This window comes from Oncorhynchus tshawytscha, unplaced genomic scaffold, assembly GCF_018296145.1.
Source record: "Oncorhynchus tshawytscha isolate Ot180627B unplaced genomic scaffold, Otsh_v2.0 Un_contig_2903_pilon_pilon, whole genome shotgun sequence".
NCBI lineage: Eukaryota > Metazoa > Chordata > Actinopteri > Salmoniformes > Salmonidae > Oncorhynchus > Oncorhynchus tshawytscha.
This window is the reverse complement of record NW_024609804.1, coordinates 185,001-197,338: the sequence shown is the minus strand read 5'-3', so window position 1 is coordinate 197,338 and position 12,338 is coordinate 185,001. Positions and strand designations below refer to the sequence as shown.

The 12,338-nt window shown below is 42.9% G+C and overlaps 1 protein-coding gene across 5 annotated transcripts in view; it reads right to left on the bottom strand.

The window, feature by feature from the left end:
• Positions 1-4,873: 4,873 nt before the first annotated feature.
• Positions 4,874-12,338, bottom strand: part of LOC112254764 (LIM and senescent cell antigen-like-containing domain protein 1) — a 17,624-nt gene continuing 10,159 nt past the window's right edge. For 3 of the 5 annotated variants that reach the window (XR_006082886.1, XR_006082885.1, XR_006082883.1), the window contains exons 7-11: positions 10,859-10,951; positions 8,464-8,512; positions 8,306-8,381; positions 6,941-7,143; positions 6,002-6,135 (exon numbers count right to left, since the gene is read on the bottom strand). Coding sequence is in view for 1 of the 5 variants with exons in the window: in XM_042318393.1 (XP_042174327.1) it covers positions 6,021-6,135; positions 8,306-8,381; positions 8,464-8,512; positions 10,859-10,951 (333 nt within the window). In the remaining 4 variants the exon portion in view is untranslated. Of the gene's footprint in view, positions 6,136-6,940; positions 7,144-8,305; positions 8,382-8,463; positions 8,513-10,858; positions 10,952-12,338 lie in introns of all 5 variants that reach the window. The other 2 variants (XM_042318393.1, XR_006082884.1) reach the window with 2 other exon arrangements.

Sequence of the window (12,338 nt, the reverse complement as noted above, 5' to 3'; positions counted from 1 at the left end):
CCGCCGACGGAATCCATTTCGAGATCATCAAAGTTCTCAACAGCGCATGAAGACCTATACGTTAGATTACTTGGTTTGTAGTCAGGAGATGCAGATATTTACTCAATATTAGGTATATACACAGGAGACGACAGTGGCAATCGGTGCCGTTTAAGATGAGGAAGGATGATCATTTTAATTTTATTTCTATAACAGCATATTGGATGACTGTCATTCATATCCCATTCACCCATCTCAATGTAACATAGATAGGTTTAGGCTACTACATGATACTAACATTTTCCCTGTACCCATCATGAGGCTGCTACAACCTAGCCTATGAATGAAAGTTTACAATGTAGGGACACAGGTTGAGAGAATTTTGAGTAATCAAGGTGACATAGTGACACATTCAATACCACCTTGCACACTCTTGCCTGCATCTAGCTGATCTAGGGTGTAATCAATAGTTCAGGTGCAAACAAGATTTTCTATTGGACAAATACAGGTATGTTTTTCACTGTTTGCTTCCGTACAAGAAACGTTTTTTTCAACAGAATCTGCGAAATGAATAGACCCATGAACACACGCAAACACAGTTCACTTTCATAGCAGCCACATACAAACAGCATGATCACTTTGCTCGCATCTATCTACGCGCTCTCCTCCTCTCACCTTTTCCCTTCGCTTGTGGACTTCAGTGCACAAAACATCAGCTTTCTGTGACCAGGCGCAAAAACCTTCCAAGCCAAACCTTCATAGCATGACCGCTAACCGCTACACACAGCCTACATCGTTGTCACCATATTAGCTAATGCCAGTCAACATAGCGAATAGAACTAACTCGTTAGTACACCCGCTACAGTCATTCAGTACAGTGTACAGTCAGCAAGCAGTTTAGCAGTTACACCCACGGGCCCCGGTGGCAATAAATTAATAAAACCAAAAGCTACCTTGACTTGGAAGAGTTCCAGTGTTGGATAGCCATAGCCAGCTAGCTAACATAGCATCCCTCTGTTTAAGCCAGGTGTTAGAGTAGACTAAACTAGCTAGCTCCATTCACTAGCTAAGTAAGTGAAAGGGTAAAAAAAAATCTGAAATATTGCTAGCTCTCTCTCTCTCTTGCTTCTCCTTAATTTTGGAAGAAATTAATTTCTTCAAAACTGTTCAACTATTGTCTTTCTCTTCGAGTCAACTACTCACCACATTCTCTGCACTGCAGTGCTAGCTAGCTGTAGCTTATGCATTCAGTAGTAGATTTATTCTTCGATCCTTTGATTTAGTGGACAACATGTCAGTTCATGTTGCAAGAGCTTTGATAGGTTGGAGGATGTTCTGCAGAAGTTGTCATAATTACTGTGTAAGTCTATGGAAGGGGGTGAGAACCATGAGCCTCCTTGGTTTTGTATTGAAGTCAATGTACCCAGAGGAGGACGGAAACTACAGCATGGTGCTACCCTACAGAGTGCTGCCGAGGCTACTGTAGACCTTCATTGCAAAACATTGTGTTTTAATCTATTACTTGGTGACGTGAATATATTTAGTATAGTTTTATCTAAAAAAGGATAACTTTTTGAATGTTTCACTATTTTTATGACATTCACTGAGAATGGCCCTCCCCTTCCTGCTCTGAGCCACCTCCCCTTCCTGCTCTGAGCCGCCTCCCCTTCCTGCTCTGAGCCACCTCCCCTTCCTGCTCTGAGCCACCTCCCCTTCCTGCTCTGAGCCACCTCCCCTTCCTGCTCTGAGCCACCTCCCCTTCCTGCTCTGAGCCAACTCCCTTCCTGCTCTGAGCCACCTCCCCTTCCTGCTCTGCTCCCCTTCCTGCTCTGAGCCACCTCCCCTTCCTGCTCTGAGCCACCTCCCCTTCCTGCTCTGAGCCACCTCCCCTTCCTGCTCTGAGCCACCTCCCCTTCCTGCTTTGAGCCACCTCCCCTTCTTCCTGCCTGCTGAGCCACCTCCCCTTCCTGCTCTGAGCCACCTCCCTTCCTGTTCTGAGCCACCTCCCCTTCCTGCTCTGAGCCACCTCCCCTTCCTGCTCTGAGCCGCCTCCACTGGGAGTTGAATCTCTGATCTTAACATCGCCTTTCTTACGCTTTCGCGTCATCGCTCCTCCCTTCCCATCTCTTATTGGAGAGCCAACAGCGCCATCTACTGAACCGATGGACTAACTAGTTTTTTTTACTAAAGTTACTTCATCCTCATCTCATAAAGGAAGTGGTAACAGTGAATTTGATAAAGTTACTAAGAAATCCTAGCACACCTTATTGTTGTCCTGTTGTTTCTCACTGTGAGAGAACTGTGCAGAGGAAAGGGAGCGTTCTAGAACATTAGCCTCTCTTTACTTTACTGATCAGTGTAAACCTGGTCAGTTTTGGTGTGTTTTCTTAGCTTCTACTGTAGAGATATTGAGATGACCTTGGATTTGACCATAGTGTTGAATGCCCTCTGGCTTCTCACGTAACAATATACACTGAGTGGACAAAACATTAAGATCATCCTTCCTAATATTGATTTGCTCCTCCCCTTTTGCCCTCAGAACAGCCTCAATTTGACAGCTATGAACTCTACAAGGTGCCAAAAGCGTTCCACAGGGATGCTGACCCATATTGACCCCAATGCTTCCCACAGTTGTGTCAAGTTGGTCTGATGTCCTTTGGGTGGTGGACTGTTCTTGATACACACAGGAAACTGTTGAGTGAAAAACCCAGTAGCGTTGCAGTTCTTGACACAAACCGGTGCGCCTGCCACCTACTAGCATACCCCTGTTCAAAGGCACTTAAATACTTTGTCTTGCCCATTCACCCTCTGAATGGCACATATACACAATCCATGCCTCAATTATCTCATGGCTTAAAAATCCTTCAACATGTCTCCTCCCCTTCATCTACATTGATTTGTTGACCATTTAACAAGTGACATCAATAAGGGATCATAGCTTTCACCTGGTCAGTCTATGTCACAGAAAGAGCAGGTGTCCTTGACCTTTCGTTCACTCAATGTCGTGTGACGTTTGACTGGGTGGAACTGCTTCCCTCTGCAGTTCTCTGTGGGAAACTGCAAGTGATGATCAGTTTTCTGTGGGAAACTGCAAGTGATGATCAGTTTTCTGTGAGAAACTGCAAGTGATGATCAGTTTTCTGTGGGAAACTGCAAGTGATGATCAGTTTTCTGTGGGAAACTGCAAGTGATGATCAGTTTTCTGTGAGAAACTGCAAGTGATGATCAGTTTCCTGTGGGAAACTGCAAGTGATGATCAGTTTCCTGTGGGAAACTGCAAGTGATGATCAGTTTCCTGTGGGAAACTGCAAGTGATGATCAGTTTTCTGTGGGAAACTGCAAGTGATGATCAGTTTCCTGTGGGAAACTGCAAGTGATGATCAGTTTCCTGTGGGAAACTGCAAGTGATGATCAGTTTCCTGTGGGAAACTGCAAGTGATGATCAGTTTTCTGTGAGAAACTGCAAGTGATGATCAGTTTTCTGTGGGAAACTGCAAGTGATGATCAGTTTTCTGTGGGAAACTGCAAGTGATGATCAGTTTTCTGTGGGAAACTGCAAGTGATGATCAGTTTTCTGTGGGAAACTGCAAGTGATGATCAGTTTTCTGTGGGAAACTGCAAGTGATGATCAGTTTTCGAAAGTGGTTCTGCCTTCAGTTTCACGAATGCTGCCATCAATCCACGGTTTCTGGTTAGGGAATGTTTTACTGCAAGTGATGATCAGTTTTCTGTGGGAAACTGCAAGTGATGATCAGTTTTCTGTGGGAAACTGCAAGTGATGATCAGTTTTCTGTGGGAAACTGCAAGTGATGATCAGTTTTCTGTGGGAAACTGCAAGTGATGATCAGTTTTCTGTGGGAAACTGCAAGTGATGATCAGTTTTCTGTGGGAAACTGCAAGTGATGATCAGTTTATCATTTTTTTTTACTACATAACTTTTGTTTATTCATAGACAAACTCTGAAACATGTTTATTAAATTATCTTTTAAAACTAGATTTGTTTCAGTCAACAAATTCATAAAGCATCTCCCATTATTTCTCTTTAAGCAAAAATGCCTCCTTTATCAAAGTGTTCATCTAACCCAACTATTAGCATGTTTAAGACCTTTATATAGTATATTTATTACACCCATACCCAACTATTAGCATGTTTAAGACCTTTATATAGTATATTTATTACACCCATCTAGCTAATTCATCTAACCCAACTATTAGCATGTTTAAGACCTTTATATAGTATATTTATCACACCCATCTAGCTAATTCATCTAACCCAACTATTAGCATGTTTAAGACCTTTACATAGTATATTTATCACACCCATCTAGCTAATTCATCTAACCCAACTATTAGCATGTTTAAGACCTTTATATAGTATATTTATTACACCCATCTAGCTAATTCATCTAACCCAACTATTAGCATGTTTAAGACCTTTATATAGTATATTTATTACACCCATCTAGCTAATTCATCTAACCCAACTATTAGCATGTTTAAGACCTTTATATAGTATATTTATCACACCCATCTAGCTAATTCATCTAACCCAACTATTAGCATGTTTAAGACCTTTATATAGTATATTTATCACACCCATCTAGCTAATTCATCTAACCCAACTATTAGCATGTTTAAGACCTTTATATAGTATATTTATCACACCCATCTAGCTAATTCATCTAACCCAACTATTAGCATGTTTAAGACCTTTATATAGTATATTTATCACACCCATCTAGCTAATTCAACTTAAGCCATTGTGCTCCATGAAACACTCCCCTAACTTGCTTATACAGGTCAGCGACTCACAGTGACGGAACAAATTGGAGTAGCATGCTGAGACGTGTCCATCTCCTTCAACTCTCCTCCTCTGAAACAGTTGGGAGTAATATTCAAACAAACCCATGACATTTTATTTTATTACAAGCAAATGTTAGGATACACGATATACCAGACTCACACATGATATACCAGACTCACACATGATATACCAGACTCACACATGATATACCAGACTCACACATGATATACCAGACTCCTAGATGACATACCAGAGTCATGGGCTCCACCTTCTGATACACAGCTAGAATTCTCATTCTTACACAGAAGGGAGGAATATTCTCTGATTAAGGCAGTTGTAGTAAGTCTGGATCACATGCCATTGGACAACCACATGCATATTATCTGACACCCTTACAGTATATAATGCAGTATAAAATATACACTGAGCTTACCAAACATTAGTACTAGTACCGAGCTAAAACAAATCCTTCTTTAAATCTGTCATCTACTGATTGAAGAGACATCAATAAGGGATCATAGCTTACACCTGATCAGTCGATGCCATGGAAATACGTTGTATATTCATACCCAAGGCACAAGACAAAAGCTATTTTAAGAGTACTACAAGCACCTTCTCATCTCTTTAAGACAGCGTGCAAGTATTTCGTGAGACGTCATGAACCCTTTATAATGCTGTTCATTTGGTCCGCTCGTGGCCAAACTAGATCAGATCAGATATATGTATTATTTCTTAATGTCTAAATGCATTTCACCCATCGTTTTTCCCCCTCCATGCTTTCATAGGTCATTGTCAGGCAGAATGAGGTTCTATATTGTTTGATTAAGACTCTGGACATCTGAAAAACAGCTCCACATGCAAAAGCCACGTGCACAAAAATAATCAATTAAAAAGTGAGAAAAGATTAACACGTTATACTGAGTACCTGAGGACGTCAAATACTAAAATACTGGAACAGACGGGATTTTGAGTCTAAATCTGACACGTTCATACAATTCCTTTGACTAATTTGGGCACTTGTTAAGGTTAACACAGGGTTCAGCGTTGCTAACCTGCAAACCTCCAGTAACTTTCTTAAAATCCCAGGTTTCTAGAAACCCCTGAAATGGAAGATCCCCAGAATCAATAGGGAATAAGCAGGACATCCGGGAAAGTCAGGGAATTTTCCAGAGTTTCTGGGACTTTGGGAAAGCTACTGGACATGTTGTTGAGTGTCACCCCCTTGGGACTCGGAGGTTTATTTGCGTCCGACAGTCTCAGCCAGTTTCTTCAGTCTCTTCTTCAGTTCCAGAGGAAACTTCTCATAACATTTCTTACACACAGGCTTCATGTCAAACTCCACAAACTTGTTCCTGTCAACAGAGGACAGGGGAGACACAGTCAGTATTTTTGTAATGCATTTTGGGCTCCATTGTGTATGAAATGTGCTTTACGAAATATATATTGTATTCTCATGAACAGCAGCACATGCAGGTTTCTATCCTTAGCAAGTTACACTACGATCACACAACTAGCATGACAGGACAGAAATACAGTCAGATGTACTGAAGTGGAACCAACACTAAATATTTCATTTTTAAGGGAAATTACCTCCATATCATATCATATGTGGAAGATTACACATTACACCTTTCATCACAACAAATACGTCCCAAATGACACCCTGTTCCCTTTATAGTGCACTACTTTACACCAGAACCCGATTGCACCCTGTTCCCTATATAGTGCACTACGTTGGACCAGAGCCCTATTGCACCCTGTTCCCTTTATAGTGCACTACGTTGGACCAGAGCCCTATTGCACCCTGTTCCCTTTATAGTGCACTACGTTGGACCAGAGCCCTATTGCACCCTGTTCCCTTTATAGTGCACTACGTTGGACCAGGGCCCACAGGTTGTCATTTGGGACGCAATCCATTGTCACATAACAGAAGAACATGACAGAGCAATGAGAACAGATCAATCAAACTGGAGGAGAAAACAACAACAAGGAAAGACAATAAGAGGAAAAGCTAAATGAAGATGACAGGAAGTGGAATTACTAACCCATGGATGGAAATGAAAGGAGGATAGTGAAGATGACAGGAAGTGGAATTACTAACCCATGGATGGAAATGAAAGGAGGATAGTGAAGATGACAGGAAGTGGAATTACTAACCCATGGATGGAAATGAGCGAGAGGAGGATAGTGAAGATGACAGGAAGAGGACTGGAAAAGTCTACAGACAGATGACAGGTTTCTTTTTGCGGTCTTTTGAGGCGTCCCTCTCGCGTCGGGCCAGTCTGCGTTTCAGCTCCTCAGGCATCCGCTCGTAACAGTGCTTACATACAGGCTTCAGATCTACCTCTACAAACTTGTCTCTGTTACACCACAGGGAGGGGAGGGAGAGAGAAGAGAAACCAGAGGGGGAGAGAGATAAGAGAAACCAGAGGGGAGAGAGATAAGAGAAACCAGAGGGGGAGAGGAGATAAGAGAAACCAGGGGGGAGATGAAAGAGAAACCAGAGGGGGAGAGAGATAAGAGAAACCAGAGGGGGAGAGAGAAGAAACCAGAGGGGGAGAGAAGAGAAACCAGAGGGGAAGAGAAGAGAAACCAGATGGGGAGAGAGAGAAGAGAAACCAGATGGGGGAGAGAGATGAGAGAAACCAGATGGGGAGAGAGAAAGAAACCAGAGGGGGAGAGATAAGAGAAACCAGAGGGGGAGATAAGAGAAACCAGAGGGGGAGAGAGAAAGAAACCAGAGGGGAGAGAGAAGAGAAAACAGAGGGGGAGAGATAAGAGAAACCAGAGGGGAGAGATAAGAGAAACCAGAGGGGAGAGAGAGATAAGAGAAACCAGAGGGAGAGAGATAAGAGAAACCAGAGGGGAGAGAGAGAAGAGAAACCAGAGGGGGAGAGAGAAGAGAAACCAGAGGGGCCAGAGATAAGAGAAACCAGAGGGGAGAGAGAAGAGAAACCAGAGGGGGAGAGATAAGAGAAACCAGAGGGGGAGAGAGAAGAGAAACCAGAGGGGGAGAGAGAGAGAAACCAGAGGGGGAGAGAGAAGAGAAACCAGAGGGGAGAGAGAAGAGAAACCAGAGGGGGAGAGAAAGAGAAACCAGAGGGGAGAGAGAAGAGAAAACAGAGGGAGAGAGAGAAGAGAAACCAGAGGGGGAGAGATAAGAGAAACCAGAGGGAGAGAGAGAAGAGAAAACAGAGGGGGAGAGAGAAGAGAAACCAGAGGGAGAGAGAGAAGAGAAAACAGAGGGGGAGAGAGAAGAGAAAACAGAGGGGGAGAGAGAAGAGAAAACAGAGGATGGAAAAAGCACAGGGTGGAGAAGTGAGAAGACTAGAGAAAATAAGAGGAAAAACAGATTGTGTCCAATAGAAGGTTAGAGAAAACACAGTACTTTATAGGGAATAGGGTGTCATTTGGGACACAGATTGAGAGGAAGGCGGGACAACAACAGACAGGAAGAGCTAAAGGGTTAGGAAAGAGCCCAGTATAATACCGCTGATATATAATAATGTAATAATAACATACTTGAGGGTGAGCTTGGTGTTGCAGGTGGCGCAGGAGAAACAGTTCACACACCATGCTTTGTTCAGGGCTGACACCACTACAGGAACAACAGATAGTCCATTATGGCTTTACATCCTTCTAAAACAATTCATTCAAACCGAAACACAGTTGATGCTTACCGTCTCCTTCAATCACTCTGTTGCAGTGGTAGCACACGTCACCAAAGAGCTAGAGGGGTGAGACACGGGCAGAGATGAGCATTTCATTCACCAAACATACACGACTTGATTTAACCATTATCAGAATTTACATTTCAGTCAGTGCCAGTCAGAACAACATGCAATAACTGTGTTACTCAGCAACCCCTATCCCACGAACATTTGTGGGCCCCATGGGACCTGTCATACATAGTGCATTACATAGGGATTAGGGTACCATTTACCTGGTTGTAGTGGGTCTCAGTCAGATCATAGCTTTATTACCTGGTTGTAGTGGGTCTCAGTCAGATCATAGCTTTATTACCTGGTTGTAGTGGGTCTCACAGTCAGATCATAGCTTTATTACCTGGTTGTAGTGGGTCTCACAGTCAGATCATAGCTTTATTACCTGGTTGTAGTGGGTCTCAGTCAGATCATAGCTTTATTACCTGGTTGTAGTGGGTCTCAGTCAGATCATAGCTTTATTACCTGGTTGTAGTGGGTCTCAGTCAGATCATAGCTTTATTACCTGGTTGTAGTGGGTCTCAGTCAGATCATAGCTTTATTACCTGGTTGTAGTGGGTCTCACAGTCAGATCATAGCTTTATTACCTGGTTGTAGTGGGTCTCAGTCAGATCATAGCTTTATTACCTGGTTGTAGTGGGTCTCACAGTCAGATCATAGCTTTATTACCTGGTTGTAGTGGGTCTCAGTCAGATCATAGCTTTATTACCTGGTTGTAGTGGGTCTAAGTCAGATCATAGCTTTATTACCTGTTTGTAGTGGGTCTCAGTCAGATCATAGCTTTATTACCTGGTTGTAGTGGGTCTCACAGTCAGATCATAGCTTTATTACCTGGTTGTAGTGGGTCTCACAGTCAGATCATAGCTTTATTACCTGGTTGTAGTGGGTCTCACAGTCAGATCATAGCTTTATTACCTGGTTGTAGTGGGTCTCACAGTCAGATCATAGCTTTATTACCTGTTGTAGTGGGTCTCAGTCAGATCATAGCTTTATTACCTGGTTGTAGTGGGTCTCACAGTCAGATCATAGCTTTATTACCTGGTTGTAGTGGGTCTCAGTCAGATCATAGCTTTATTACCTGGTTGTAGTGGGTCTCACAGTCAGATCATAGCTTTATTACCTGGTTGTAGTGGGTCTCACAGTCAGATCATAGCTTTATTACCTGGTTGTAGTGGGTCCAGTCAGATCATAGCTTTATTACCTGGTTGTAGTGGGTCTCAGTCAGATCATAGCTTTATTACCTGGTTGTAGTGGGTCTCAGTCAGATCATAGCTTTATTACCTGGTTGTAGTGGGTCTCAGTCAGATCATAGCTTTATTACCTGGTTGTAGTGGGTCTCACAGTCAGATCATAGCTTTATTACCTGGTTGTAGTGGGTCTCACAGTCAGATCATAGCTTTATTACCTGGTTGTAGTGGGTCTAAGTCAGATCATAGTTTTATTACCTGGTTTGTAGTGGGTCTCAGTCAGATCATAGCTTTATTACCTGGTTGTAGTGGGTCTCACAGTCAGATCATAGCTTTATTACCTGGTTGTAGTGGGTCTCAGTCAGATCATAGCTTTATTACCTGGTTGTAGTGGGTCTCAGTTGTAGTGGGTCTCACAGTCAGATCATAGCTTTATTACCTAGTTGTAGTGGGTCTCACAGTCAGATCATAGCTTTATTACCTGGTTGTAGTGGGTCTCAGTCAGATCATAGCTTTATTACCTGGTTGTAGTGGGTCTCAGTCAGATCATAGCTTTATTACCTGGTTGTAGTGGGTCTCAGTTGTAGTGGGTCTCACAATCAGATCATAGCTTTATTACCTGGTAGTGGGTCTCACAGTCAGATCATAGCTTTATTACCTGGTTGTAGTGGGTCAGTCAGATCATAGCTTTATTACCTGGTTGTAGTGGGTCTCAGTCAGCATTTTATTACCTGGTTGTAGTGGGTCTCAGTCAGATCATAGCTTTATTACCTGGTTGTAGTGGGTCTCAGTCAGATCATAGCTTTATTACCTGGTTGTAGTGGGTCTCAGTCAGATCATAGCTTTATTACCTGGTTGTAGTGGGTCTCAGTCAGATCATAGCTTTATTACCTGGTTGTAGTGGGTCTCAGTCAGATCATAGCTTTATTACCTGGTTGTAGTGGGTCTCACAGCAGATCATAGCTTTATTACCTGGTTGTAGTGGGTCTCAGTCAGATCATAGCTTTATTACCTGGTTGTAGTGGGTCTCAGTTGTAGTGGGTCTCAGTCAGATCATAGCTTTATTACCTGGTTGTAGTGGGTCTCAGTCAGATCATAGCTTTATTACCTGGTTGTAGTGGGTCTCAGTTGTAGTGGGTCTCACAGTCAGATCATAGCTGTATTACCTGGTTGTAGTGGGTCTCACAGTAGGCCAGACCCTTCCTCTCATAGTGGCGGTGTCCAAGGAACGGCTTCTCACACTTAGCACACACAAAATGCTGCAAACACAGGCAACATCACATGTTAGCATGGCTAACTGTAGTACCAGGCAACATCACATGTTAGCATGGCTAATGGCTAACTGTAGTACCAGGCAACATCACATGTTAGCATGGCTAATGGCTAACTGTAGTCACAGGGAAGTAGCATCCCAAGTTAGCATGGCTAATAGCTAACTCTCGTCACAGGCAGACACCACTACACAGGCGTTAGCATATTGCTAACGCTACTCACAGGCACAAGCAGTTAAGTTAGCTAACTTGGCTAACTCTCGTCAGCTGCCATCAGGGCACGTATTCACAAAGGGTATCAGTGTAGGAGTGCTGATCTAGGATCAGGTGATGTACATATGATCTTAAAGGTCATGAACAGTTTAAAAAAAAAAATGTTTTTCATAAAACTGGATGATATTTGAATGAAACCAGGTTAAAGTATGAAAAATGACCATTGCTCCTACATTGATAAAGTCATAAAGCTACTGGTCCCCTCCCCCATGTCAAACACTTGGATTCATTGTTACATAGGGTGACATCACCCTAACTCATTTTAATACACCAATGATGACATGATATTCTCTTACCTAATTTAAATAAGTACCGCTTTGTAACCAACATCGGAGAAGGCGTGTTTGTGGAGGGGTGTGGTTTATACAGCTACTCTACTGGTGCCAAAATTGGACTGTAGGGTGTCATCAAATATAATTAAAAGTTTACACTATTCATCTATGGTAAAGACACTCGTGTCACCTTTTATCTGTGTCTGGTGTTATCTAGTTACAGACTAGCTAGGTCTTCATGTGTGTCTGGTGTTAGCTAGTTACTGGTTAGCTAGGTCTTCATCTGTGTCTGGTGTTAGCTAGGTCTTCATCTGTGTCTGGTGTTAGCTAGGTCTTCATCTGTGTCTGGTGTTAGCTAGGTCTTCATCTGTGTCTGGTGTTAGCTAGGTCTTCATCTGTGTCTGGTGTTAGCTAGGTCTTCATCTGTGTCTGGTGTTAGCTAGGTCTTCATCTGTGTCTGGTGTTAGCTAGGTCTTCATCTGTGTCTGGTGTTAGCTAGGTCTTCATCTGTGTCTGGTGTTATCTAGTTACGGACTAGCTAGGTCTTCAGCCAGCATGAAATGGGGGTTGTTAGAAACTCAGACGCCGTTGTCATGTGAACCGCATCATAACAGACATGCCAAATGGGAGAGTTTTTTTTTTATGATATTGATGCAATTTCAATGTTTGAGTTGCGTTGTTTATCACCACATTTGCTTGAGATGATTTTACTGCAACACTGTATCCAAGTTGTTTGACGTCGGGGTCTCACAGAGCTGTCAGTCAAGGAGCGCTCACAAGTATACACTCCCCACTCAGCCTGTCTTATCAAACTTCCTGGTAGTTAGAGA